Source organism: Ranitomeya imitator, chromosome 9 (genome assembly GCF_032444005.1).
Source record: "Ranitomeya imitator isolate aRanImi1 chromosome 9, aRanImi1.pri, whole genome shotgun sequence".
NCBI lineage: Eukaryota > Metazoa > Chordata > Amphibia > Anura > Dendrobatidae > Ranitomeya > Ranitomeya imitator.
Genome location: NC_091290.1, coordinates 98,059,301 through 98,073,507, shown reverse-complemented (window position 1 = coordinate 98,073,507; position 14,207 = coordinate 98,059,301). Strand labels below are relative to the sequence as shown.

The window sequence follows — 14,207 nt, the reverse complement described above, 5'->3', positions numbered from 1 at the left end:
AACAGCATACTATGGTATGTATATTTTTTGAGCTTTGGAGCAGCACCACTTTGAACACAAATCTCCTCTCATATCCTTAATGAAGCGATCCTTCATTGAATGCAAATGGACTTTTACTCTCTTCACTGTGAAGGGGGAAGAATTTTTTTTTTTTAAATAAATTGTTAGAAAAGGCACCTACACTTACAGGGAAAAAGACTCGTCAGACCATGTTGCAATACTTACGAAAATTCTTTCTGTCTTGTGGGGTTGCATGGTCCCAATCCGCCAACAGCGATTTGGCCACTTCTCCCTAGAGTTGTCAAATCAATCTTGAGTCAGAATGCTGATGATCACGGGGGTTCCTCAACGCTGCTCGTTCTTGCACAAGAGGAATGAGTTCGTCATTGTCAAACTCTGGTTTGGCTTCCTCACGTTGTGGAACCCATAGATCAAATAAAATGTAAAAACAAAATGTCAAACTGAAAACAAATTCTTTTACAACCAGGGGTGGATTAAGGTTAGCCAGGGCCCCGGGCTGTTCAGACACTGTGGGCCCCTGGGGTCATGTGACGGAGTAATGCGACGGGGTCATCATTTACCTGAACCAGATTATTCCAGAAAAATAGTTGCTGTGAAACTATAACCTGTCAAACATCCATTGATCTAGTCAATTTACCCTTCAGTTCAGTATATAGTATACAGTGTATAGTGTCAGTGTATAGGAAACACTGACTCACCAGTGACGTCTCTAGGTGAAGTCCTTCATCTTCCATCCAGCACAGACCGCCATCACTTCATCCAGCCAGGACTCGTCTCTGCAGGAAATAACACAGTTATCTCGAGCTCCGCATGCAGAACACATTACTTAATTTTTCCCAACTTCTACATTACACCACATGAAGAAAAAGAGGCGACATAGTGTCACTCTACACAGTAACCGGACCACCCCCCCATTTAAAACAGTGTCCTCAAAAAATAAAATAAATACATCACTGCAGTAATAATATCCCTTAATTAGCCCCTATGGTAATAATAATATCCCCCATCCTGGCCCTGTGTATCTCATTCATGGCTTCAGCCATATGTTCTCCCATCCTGCCCTCATGAGTATCCATCCTGCCCCATTTGATCTCCCCATCCTGCCCCTTGCAGTCTCCATCGTATCCATCCTGCTTCATGATCCTGCACGATCTGTCTCCAATCCTGCCCCATGTCTTTCAGTCTGCCCCGTGTATCCAATCCTGCCCCATCGGTCTCCAGTCCTGCCCCAGTGTGTCCAGCATCTCTGCCCCCAGTGTCCAGCATCTCTGCGACGTGCGCGCTGCGGCTGATGTCAGCTGCCAGCCTCCGATTGGCTGGCCGCTGTTAACTATTGACGTGCGGGCGCAACGTCATCGGAGGTCTTTCACTCATTGCATTCTTAGGAACGGAGGCAGACGCTTGCACCGCTGAGAGCCAGGGTCCGTCGGAGGGGTGAGTATATCCATATTTTTTATTTGTATTCTTTATTTTTTACATGAATATGGATCACAGCGCCTGAAGGAGAGTCTCCTCTCCTTCAGACCCTGGGAACCATCCAGCATCGCTCCCTGCAGCCGTACCCAGCGTATAAGACGACCCCCGACTTTTGGGACGATATTCAGGGGTTAAAAAGTTGTCTTATACGCCGGAAAATACGGTACATATGGGGTAGCAGAAATTCTGTGACAAATTTTGTTGCTGGTTTAACTTTTTTCCCCACGTGAACATTTAAACTCTGGGGCTAAAAAAAAGATTTTGGTGGTAAAAATGATTATTTTTTTTCTTCACTGCTAATGTATCACTGTATAAAATTCTGTGACCCACTCGTAGTGTCAATATAATCACTTCATTCCTAGATGAATTAATAGAGAGATGCAGTTTGTAAAATAGGGTAACTTTTGGGGGGTTTCCACTGCCCTGACACCTCAAGGCTCTGTCAATGTGACATGGCTTACTCAAACCATTTCAACAGAATGTGAACACCCTCAAATCACAACCGTAAAACCTGCACTCTAATATGGTGCTCATTCCCTTCTGAGCTTTGCACTGTGACTCAAATGGAGTTTTCGACCACATATTGAGTATCCGCGTACTCAGGAGAAACTGCATAATAAATTTAACCAATTGTACCGTTCATTTACTATTATCTTTTTTTCAATAAGAAACTTGGTGCTAAAGCAACATTTTAGTGGATACCTTTTTTAACCCCTTTACCCCCAAGGGTGGTTTGCACGTTAATGACCGGGCCAATTTTTACAATTCTGACCACTGTCCCTTTATGAGGTTATAACTCTGGAACGCTTCAATGGATTCCAGTGATTCTGACACTGTTTTCTCGTGACATATTGTACTTCATGTTAGTGGTAAAATTTCTTTGATAGTACCTGCGTTTATTTGTGAAAAAAACAGAAATTTGGCGAAAATTATGAAAATTTTGCAATTTTCCAACTTTGAATTTTTATGCAAATAAATCACTGAGACATGTCACACAAAATACTTAATAAGTAACATTTCCCACATGTTTACTTTACATCAGCACAATTTTGGAACCAAAATTTTTTTTTGTTAGGGAGTTAAGGATTAAAAGTTGACCAGCAATTTCTCATTTTTACAACACCATTTTTTTTTTTAGGGACCACATCTCATTTGAAGTCATTTTGAGGGGTCTATATGATAGAAAATACCCAAGTGTGACACCATTCTAAAAACTGCACCCCTCATGGTGCTGAAAACCATATTCAAAAAGTTTATTAACCCTTCTGGTGCTTCACAGGAATTTTTGGAATGTTTAAATAAAAATGAACATTTAACTTTTTTTCACAAAAAATTTACTTCAGCTCTAATTTGTTTTATTTTCCCAAGGGTAAGAGAAGAAATTGGACCACAAAAGGTGTTGTACAATTTGTCCTGAGTACGCTGATACCCCATATGTGGGGGTAAACCACTGTTTGGGCGCATGACAGAGCTCGGAAGCGAAGGAGCACCGTTTGACTTTTCAATGAAAAATTGACAGGAATTGAGATGGGACGCCATGTTGCGTTTGGAGAGCCACTGATGTGCCTAAACATTGAAACCCCCCACAAGTGACACCATTTTGGAAACTAGACACCCTAAGGAACTCCTCTAGATGTGTTGTTAGAGCTTTGAACCCCTAACTGTTTCACTACAGTTTGTAACGCAGAGCCGTGAAAATAAAAAAAAAAAACTTTGCCCCTAAAATTATTTTTTACCCCCAGTTTTGTATTTTCCCGAGGGTAAGAGGTGAAATTCGACCCCAAAAGTTGTTGTCCAATTTGTCCTGAGTACACTGATACCCCATATGTGGGGGAACCACCGTTTGGGCGCATGGGAGGGCTCGGAAGGGAAGGAATGCCATTTGGAATGCAGACTTAGATGGAATAGTCTGCAGGCATCACATTGCATTTGCAGAGCCCCTAATGTACCTAAACAGTAGAAACACCCCACAAGTGACCCCATATTGGAAACTAGACCCCCCGGGGAACTCATCTAGATGTGTTGTGAGAACTTTGAACCCCCAAGTGTTTCACTACAGTTTATAACGCAGAGCCGTGAAAATAAGAAATCTATTTTTTTCCCTCAAAAATTATTTTTTAGCCCCCAGTTTTGTATTTTCCCAAGGGTAAAAGGAGAAATTGGACCCCAAAAGTTGTTGTCCTATTTGTCCTGAGTACGCTGATACCCCATATGTTGGGGTAAACCCCTGTTTGGGCGCATGACAGAGCTCGGAAGCGAAGGAGCGCCATTTGACTTTTCAATGCAAAATTGACAGGAATTGAGATGGGACGCCATGTTGCGTTTGGAGAGCCACTGATGTGCCTAAACAGTGGAAACCCCCCAATTATAACTGAAACCCTAATCCAAACACACCTCTAACCCTGACACACCCCTAGCCCTAATCCCAACCCTATTCCCAACTGTAAATGTAATCTAAACCCTAACACTAACTTTAGCCCCAACCCTAGCCCCAACCCCAACCCTAGCCCCAACCCTAGCCCTAACCCTAGCCCTAACCCTAGCCCTAACCCTAGCCCTAATGGGAAAATGGAAATAAATAAATTTTTTTAATTTTTCCCTAATTAAAGGGGTGATGAAGGGGGGGTTGATTTACTTTTATAGCGGGTTTTTTAGCGGATTTTTATGATTGGCAGCCGTCACACTGAAAGACTCTTTTTATTGCAAAAAATATTTTTTACGTTACCACATTTTGAGAGCTATAATTTTTCCATATTTTGGTCCACAGAGTCATGTGAGGTCTTGTTTTTTGCGGGACGAGTTGACGTTTTTATTGGTAACATTTTCGGGCACGTGACATTTTTTGATCGCTTTTTATTCCAATTTTTGTGAGGAAGAATGACCAAAAACCAGCTATTCATGAATTTCTTTTGGGGGAGGCGTTTATACCGTTCCGCGTTTGGTAAAATTGATAAAGCAGTTTTATTCTTCGGGTCAGTACGATTACAGAGACACCTCATTTATATAATTTTTTTATGTTTTGGCGCTTTTATATGATAAAAACTATTTTACAGAATCGTTGCATCGTTTTATTCTCAGAAATATAACTTTTTTATTGTTTTGCTGACGTTTTCAGCGGTACCATGGGTATTTATATCTGTCTTTTTGATCGCGTGTTATTCCACTTTTTGTTCGGCAGTATGATAATAAAGCGTTTTTTTGCCTCGTTTTTTTTTTTTTTCTTACGGTGTTTACTGAAGGGGTTAACTAGTGGGCCAGTTTTATAGGTCGGGTCGTTTCGGACGCGGCGATACTAAATGTGTGTACTTGTATTTTTTTTTTTTTTTATTTAGATGAAGAAATGTATTTATGAGAATAATATATGTATTTTTTCATTATTTAGGAATATTTTTTTTTTATTTTTTTTTTACACATTTAGAAATTTTTTTTTAAACTTTTTTATTTTGTCCCAGGCGGGGACATCACAGATCGATGATCTGACAGTTTGCACAGCACTCTGTCAGATCACCGATCTGAAATGCAGCACTGTAGGCTTCACAGTGCCTGCTCTGATCACATCGCGTTGCTGCAGGGGGCTCAGGGAAGCCCGCAGGGAGCCCCCTCCCTGCGCGATGCTTCCCTGTATCGCCGATCACATCGCGTTGCTGCGGGGGGCTCAGGGAAGCCCGCAGGGAGCCACCTCCCTGCGCAATGCTTCCCTGTACCGCCGGCACATCGCGATCATCTTTGATCGCGGTGTGCCGGGGGTTAATGTGCCGGGGGTGGTCCGTGACCGCTCCTGGCACATAGTGCCGGATGTCAGCTGCGATAGGCAGCTGACACCCGGCCGAGATCGGCGGCGCTCCCCTCGTGAGCGCTGCCGATCGCATATGACGTACTATCCCGTCGGTGGTCGTAGGGGCCCACCCCACCTCGACGGGATAGTACGTCTAATGTCAGAAAGGGGTTAATTTTCCATTTAATTTTTCACTTAGCCCAATGTTACACAATTCTGTCCATCGCCTGAGACGTCAAACTGCACACTGCACTCTTAGATGAATTCCTCAAGAGGTGTAGTTTCCAAAATTGTGTGACTTGTGAGCATTTTCTGCTGTTTTGGCATGTTGGGGGCTTTTTAAATGTGACATGGCATCCACAATCTATTCCAGTCAATATTGCACTACAGAATTCAATTGGCACTCTTTCCCTTCTGAGTCCTGCTGTGCGCTCAAACAGTAATTTTCCACCACACCGAGGAGAAATTACATAACAAATTCTGTTACCCTAGTGAAAAGGAAAAATCTGGATACAAAGCAATATTTTTGTAAGAAAAATATATGGTTTTCCTTTTTCATGACTCATTGATATAAAATTCTGTGAAACACTTGTGGATTTAAGGTGCTCACCACAACTCTAGATAAGTTCCTTTTGAGGGGTGTAGTTTCAGAAATGAGGTCTCTCGGTGGGTGGTTTAGGCACATTAGGCGCTTAGCAAATCTGACATGGCATCCGCTATCTATTCCAGACAATTTTTCGCTCCAAAAATTGAATGGTGCTCATTTTTTTCCGAGCTTTGCTCTGCACCCAAACAGTTGTTTTCCACCACATATGGGGTATCTGTTTACTCAGGAGAAACTGCAAGACTTGTGTGGTTCATTATCTCCTGTTCCCTTTTGAAAATGCAAAATGTGGGGCTAAATCAATATTTTGGTAGGAAAGTCAAATTTTAACCATTCTAATTTCCTAACAAAAAAGTTTAAAAACTGATGGTGATTTAAAGTAGACATGTGGTAAATGTTATCTAAAGTAGACATGTGGTAAATGTTATCTAGTTTGTCATATAACTATTTTGGTTTAAGGGCATAAATATTTAGAGTTTAAAAATTGCAACGTTTTCTAATTTTTTTTTTTGTTTGTTAAATTTTCAATATTTTCATAAATAAATGCAAATCATATTGCCCGAAATTTACCGCTAATATGAAGTGCAATATGTCATGGAAAAAAAGCATTCCCAGAATTAATGGGATGCGTTGAAGCGTTCAAGAGTTATGACCTCATAAAGTGACGCTGGTCAAAATGGAAAAAATTGGCCCGGTCAGGAAGGTGGTAATAGCCTGGGGGTGAAGTGGTTAATCCCTGTTATGTTTTCATTTTTTCATAATAAAGTTTAATTTTTTCGAATCTGAAGTTGTCTTTTTTGCATATACGGTACTTATTGTTTTCCAAGTCGTTTTCCATGCGTATTTACAGTTGTGCCCAGAGTTGTAGTTGACTTACTCCAATCTGATGTACAGTTGGGCCAGAGAGATGGCACGGGCTCAGGGGTTGTGCCTTTGCCCTCTGCAGCTGTCATATAGAGCCAGGCCTCATGTGCTGGGCCGGAAATGATGTCGATCTCCGCACTTTAACCCCTCATATGCCGCTGTCCATAGAGGCAGCTGCCAGTGAGGAATCTGCCCTTTAAAGATCACTTTCTCAGACGATCGGCTCCTCTGCAGCACAGTCATGGAATACTGATAGCTGCTGTGACAACATGGAGGCATGACATAGATTTCCCTGTCTGAGAAATCGTTCAGCAATCATATCCCATCAGTGGCAAGACTTTATTGGCTGACCTTGGAGATAATGCACTGTCGTACTTGGGCATTAGAGAGTATTATTAGTGCAATGGAAGGATGACGTCCTCTTTTGGGATCAGTAAATATTGTGAAAGAAAAAAACCTATAGATACAACTAGCATCTGTGTTTCTTTTATAACCATAAAAAAAAAGTTTAGTGGAAAAAAAAAAAGTTTTACATAGTTCAACACCTGTACAAATAATGCTATATTATTACCGTAATTATTGTTTGTTGTGCATGGTGAATGCTGTGAAGAAAAAAATGAAAACTCTGACAGAATTGCCGTTTTCGGTTCATTTTGTAACAAAAAAAAGATTTGAAGAAATCCTATGTATCCCAATGTTGTGCCGATAAACTCTACCACTCAATCCACCAGGAAACAAGCCATCATACAGCTCGGTATTCATAAAAATTATACAGACCAGTAAGTGACACATCACTGGAATGGGGGTCTCCCACACCATGCTGCTCTCAGATTAGGTGGGAAAACCTGGTGACAGATCTTTTTATCTGACAATTACTTTGTAGGATTCATATTCATAAAGACATGCCAACAATTATTTACTTTTTTTTTTTGTAGGAAGAGCTGGATATTAGACCTAAAGTTTCTTCCCTTCTGAGTCGCCTTGTAAACTACACAAACCTAACACAGGGAGCAAAGGAGCATGAAGAAGCTGAAAGCGGAGATGGTGCTCAAAAGAAAGTATTCAAGGTATAGGCTTTGTTGGATGATTAATAACCTGAAATACATTGTATACAAATGTTTCATATGATATATAGAGACTAAATGTTAAAATATACCCATTGCTATATTTTCCATAGAGCTGCATATTGCTCTTTTTTTTTTTTTTGTATGAATATGGACCTATCCGGATCAGTCACCAAGTGGTGGCAATAGGCAGCAAAATCTAGCTGTATAAAGTATAGTCAGTGATTCTCTAGCCACGCATGTGTCTTTCTTAGGAACAAGTTGTAACTTTCATATGCTCTAGAATAGGGCCAGTCTGGCAGTTTTGGCAAATGCCATATGGGCCTCTTGCTCACTTCAAATACGCACATGCACGCCTCCTCCCAGCAATTCTGTCCGCTCTGCTTTAACCCCTTATTCAGGGTCGGCTCCAGGTGTTCATTGGCCCCGGGCAAAAGAGTCTGTGGGCCCCTTTAACACATACAACGATTCATGAAGCACAGATACGGCTTAGAAATATAGGTATAGTATAATGCCAAATATTTCACTTCTTACAATACATGATATCTATTGTAAATTCTACAATATGTCAGAAACTGGGCAATTTTAGTCCTCCGAACAGTATTATGGTTATTATGGGCAACACATAGTGCTCCATACAGAATGAGCCCCATATATTGCTCCATACAGAATAATGGACCCCATATAGTGCTCCATACAGAATAATGAGCCCTATTTATTGCTCCATATAGTATTATGGGCACCACATAGTGCTCTATACAGAATAATGGGCTCCTTATATTGCTCCATACAGAATAATGGACCCCATATAGTGCTCCATACAGAATAATGAGCCCTATTTATTGCTCCATATAGTATTATGTGCACCACATAGTGCTCTATACAGAATAATGGGCTCCATATATTGCTCCCTACAGAATAATGGACCCCATATAGTGCTCCATACAGAATGAGCCCCATATATTACTCCATACAGTATTATGGGCACCATGTAGTGCTCCATACAGAATAATGAGCCCCATATATTGCTCCATACAGTATTTTGGGCACCACATAGTGCTCCATACAGAGCAATGAGCCCCATATATTGTTCTATAAAGTATTATGGGCACCACTTGGTGCTTCATACAGAATAATGAGCCCCATATATTGCTCCATACAGTATTACGGGCACCACATAATGCTCCATACAGAATGAACCCCATATATTGCTCCATGCAGTATTATGGGCACCACATAGTGCTACATACAAAATGAACCCCATATATCGCTCCATACAGTATTACGGGCACCACATAGTGCTCCATACAGAATGAGCCCCATATATTGCTCCATACAGTATTACAGGCACCACATAGTGCTCCATACAGAATGAGCCCCATATATTGCTCCATATAGTATTACTAGATGGTGGCCCGATTCTAACGCATCGGGTATTCTAGAATATGCATTTCCACGTAGTATATTGCCCAGTCACGTAGTATATTGCACAGCGACGTAGTATATTGCCCAGTGACGTAGTATGTTGCCCAGTGACGTAGTATACAGCACAGAGCCACGTAGTATATTGCCCAGTGATGTAGTATATTGCCCAGCTACGTAGTATATTTGCCCAGTGACATAGTATATTACCCAGCCATTTATGTCACAGGAGCGGAGCGCTGGGGACACTGACTGCGGGGCTATGGAGCGGAGCGCCAGGGACACTGCGGGGAGTATATAGCGGAGCGCCGGGGACACTGCAGGGAGTATATAGCGGAGCGCCGGGGACACTGCGGGGAGTATATAGCGGAGCGCCGGAAACACTGCGGGGAGTATATAGCGGAGCGCCGGGGACACGGCGGGGAGTATATAGCGGAGCGCCGGGGACACTGTGGGGAGTATATAGCAGAGCGCCGGGGACACTGCGGGGAGTATATAGCGGAGCGCCGGGGACACTGCGGGGTGCGGGGGAGTATGGAGTGGGCGCCAGCCACTGACTGCGGGGAGTAAGGAGCGGCCATTGGTCGTGGCTGTTTTGCAGCGACCAATCAGCGACTTGGATTTCCATGCTAGACAGAGGCCACGACCAATGAATATCCGTGACAGACAGACAGACAGAAGAACAGACGGAAGTACCCCTTAGACAATTATATAGTAGATGGGTGCCACATAATGCTCCATGCAGAATGAGCCCCAAGTATTGCTCCATACAGAATGAGCCACATATATTGCTCCTTAAAGTATTATGGGCACCACATAGTTCTCCATCTAATGAATAATGAGCCTCACATATTGCTCCATATAGTATTATGGGTGCCACATAATGCTCCATAAAGTAATCGGCCCCATATATATTGCTACATATAGTATAATGAGCTCCATATATTGCTCCATACAGAATGGACCCCATATAATGCTCCATAAACAGTGAGCCCCATATATTGCTCCATGCATAATGGATCCCTTCTAATGTTCCATACAGTATATGATGGGCTTTATATAATGCTCCAGTATATGATGGGTCCCATAGAGTATAATGAGCCTCATGTATTGCTCCATGTAAGTATGAGTCCTATATAATGCTACAACTATAATGGGCCCCATATGTGATGCTCCTGTGTGTTATGGGCCCCATATATGATTCTCCAGTGTGATGGGCCCTATATATGATGCTCCAGTGTTTGATGGGCCCCATATATGATGCTCCAGTGTATAAATGGCCCCATATATGATACTCTAGTGTATGATGTTCCAGTGTATAATGGGCTCCATATATGATGCTCCAGTGTATTATGGGCACCATATATAACGTTCCAGTGTATGATTGTCCCCATATATAATAATCCAGTGTATGATGGGCCCCATATGATACTCCACTGTCTAATGGGCTCCATGTATGATGCTCCACTGTCTAATGGGCTCCATGTATGATGCTACAGTGTATAATGGGCTCCATATATGATGCTCCAGTGTATAATGGTCCCCATATATAATGCTCCAAACATAAAAAAAAAAATACTCGACCCTCGTCGCTGCTCTGCTCTGGACTCCTCTATAAATTAGAGCTACACACAAAGGGGGGTGATCACAGATTGAGGGACAGCCAAGCTGATGTGTTCCAGTCCATATCCGTTCCCCCTCAGGGAGCATAAAGCAGACTACAAAGTTAGTTATTTCTGTATGTTTTCTCCTGTTTATTTTTATAACTGTTTTGCACATTTGTACATCACTTTTATTACCATATTTTTATACTTTTTTTTTCATTGTAAGCACTGTACCTTTTTATATTAAAGCATATGAGTGTTGGCAATGTGTATGAGCAAGTGTGTGTTCTGGGTCGGTGTGTGATTTATGCTCCCATTACAGCATAGGACAGAGGTTGAATGCTGGATTGAGAGATGGGAGATAGATTAACCCTTGCAGGCGCAACCCCAAGCCGTGTCCTGAGAAGCGGGTTCATGACAACCCCTATTGTGCGCACTCTGCAAGGTGCTTATATCAGCACTGCCATTCTTAGTTAAGCAAGTCAGACTAATGGTGCCATTTGGGAACCCTGACATTGCTATTGGTCGATCCCTCGAAGGGATGACACCCCTTTTTATACCTTAACCTTCAGGTATTTTGTCACCAAAACCCCCCCCACCAAATAACGACAGACTCTGAGCTTGGATTATAATTGGCCACAGTGGCCTTTTAGTATAAACATACAACAAGAATAAATAACGTAAGGAGGAGTCCTTGAAGCTCCAAACTGGTGGTCAACCATAACAGGGAGTGGACCGAAACATACCATATATTTACTCCCAGCTGTAACCACCCAGGCTCGGGAGCACCAAAATACCGCGAAGGGTTAACCATGTCCACTTTTAACCTGGGGATCCGGCCCACCGTTGCCAAGATCCCCCCCCCCCCCCCGAACCACCAGACCCGAAAACCAAGTTTACACCCACTGAAGGATCCGTACCCCGACGGATCCCCCAGGCCAATTTATCACCAACTCCAAGGACCCCTCCCACCGCCACAACGAGGGTATTTGAATACCTTAAATACCCGAGACCCCACCACACTTCACCGCTATTGCCCTTTTAATACCGTTTTGTAAACCCAAAGCCCATAAGTCAGTGCCCACAGTGTTCAGGTGAACACCATCACCCAGGAGAAAGTCCTCCCCACCCTGTTCCAGTTCCAGATGACGGATAAACAAACCTCCATTCTTTACCACAAACTTGGCAACCGTCTGATTAACTTTAATCCTGGCTTTATTGACCTTGTCCGCAGATCTGGCGTGCCTCCAACACCTCCTCGGAACAATATCCGACCAAACTACCAGCACATCCCCAAAGGACACCCATAATCTGAGAAGGTCATGTTTTATATCCCGGATCAGTTCCCGACAGGGGCGAATCCCCAAATCGTTTCCTCCAACGTGCAAAACCAAAATGTCTGGAGATCTGTCTAAACGAGCATTGTTATGCACTTTCTTCAAAACCCCGTTCCAGCCCAATCCCCGAAAACCCAACCATCTGACCACGGCCACCTCTTTGGAGAACACGAGCTGCCGACCGTCCCGTCGAACGTCCGCCCGTCTCGCGCCCCAATATACATACGAGTGACCGACGATCCAGATCAACAGGGAATTGGAACCTGAAAATACATAACAACTTAAAATCCACAACCGTACTACAAATACAAAACATCGTGAAAAAACGCCATCCTCCCCTCCATCCCCACTTAAGGTCTCACGTAGCTCTTATAACGCCTCGACTCCCATCTCCCAATCCGTTGCACCACTTCCGGTGCTAAACCTCCCAAAGCCGCCTCAGTCGCGGCCCCAATTCGGAAGGAGTGAGAGGCAAATCGAGAAGCATCTAATCCCAACTCCCCCAGAGCCCGTCTAAGCACCGCCACAAACTGAAACTTGGACAAAAAGGACCCATTTTCATGACACAACAAAGGACCCTCCTTAGACGGCTGAAAACAACTAAAAGCCTCCCAGCAACTAACGGGACACATGAGCGAACCCACAACAGCGCCCAAAACCACACGTTTGCCTCTACCCTCCTGATCAGTCTTCGACCTACGCAACCAAAATTGTAAACCACTTTCGGTAAGCACCACATCCCTGGCCAAAAGCCCCCCTTGCGCGTACGTGCTAGGCGACACGATCTCACCCGCAGCGCGCCAAAAAATTCCAGGGAAAATGCTAAATGGAAAAGAGCCACCTCAAAGTCAGATGTGCAAATCTCACTGAGCTTCACACCTACTCGTTCCAGCAAGCTAAAGGAAATCGGGCGCCTTAGATCGCCCTTTCCCGCCTTCCTTCTAAAACCCTTCACCGCCTGTCTTACTACAAACAACTTCGTTAAATCCCTTAAACCTCTAAGCTGAAAACCAAAAGTCAAAGCCGACCGAATCCTCTCTACCTTTGACGCCGACCATCCGTCATCGGCACCACGTCTCAACCACAACAACAGGGCCCCCACATAATCATCCCCCATGTTACCCACCCCACAAGACACCAACCAGGACTCCCAGTCACACCACACCGACCGATATGCTGTCCATGTGCTGGGTGCCAAAGACGCCTGAATCAAAGGTCCTGCAGCCCGGATGCCAAACTCCAGAGTTCCTGCGGGCAATCCCGACCCGTCTCCTCCGCCTCCGGAGCCAAAGCACCGAAACGCTCCCACTGAAACCGAGACAAAGAGTCAGCGATGGAGTTCTCAACAACGGCACATGAGTTGCCGAAACATACGCATTAATAGACATGCAGAACAACACTAGCTGACGCAAAACCCGAATGGGGGGGACGATGCCGTCAAACGGTTGATAACACAAACGACTGCCATGTTATCACAATTAAACCGTACCCTGCGATTGCGCAAATCATCCTTCCACAGATAATCAGCCACCAAAATAGGAAAAATCTCCAATAAAGTCACGTTTTTTACCAGCCCGGAACCGAACCAGTCATCCGGCCACCTGGAGGCACACCACCGACCACCAAAAAAGGCGCAAAACCAATCCCACCCGACGCATCCATGAACAAATCCAAGTCATAATTGCCCACCACTTCCTCCATCAGAAGCGATCGGCCGTTGTACCGTGCCAAGAAACTATCCCACACCTCAAAATCGGCTTTGTGCTCACTAGATAAGCGCACGAAATGATGGGGGGCCTTCACCCCCGCTGTAGCACCTGCGAGCCTCCGGGAAAACACCCTCCCCATTGGGATAATTCTGCACGCAAAGTTCAATTTGCCAAGAAGAGACTGAACTTCCCGCAGAGGCAACTTCTTCAAGCGACGTGCTCGAGCCACCTCGCTTTTCAAACTGACCACCTTCTCCTCGGGTAACCGAAACTCCCATGCGACCGTATCAATGACAATGCCCAGAAATGAAATACACGTACTGGGCCCTTC

The 14,207-nt window shown here is 43.9% G+C and overlaps 1 protein-coding gene across 1 annotated transcript in view; it reads left to right on the top strand.

Annotated features, from left to right (window-relative positions):
* SLC12A4 (solute carrier family 12 member 4) overlaps positions 1-14,207 on the top strand; it is a 450,549-nt gene that overhangs the window by 61,588 nt on the left and 374,754 nt on the right. The window contains exon 3 of the mRNA XM_069740162.1: positions 7,676-7,807. Within this exon, the coding sequence (XP_069596263.1) occupies positions 7,676-7,807 (132 nt within the window). The remainder of the gene's footprint in view (positions 1-7,675; positions 7,808-14,207) is intronic.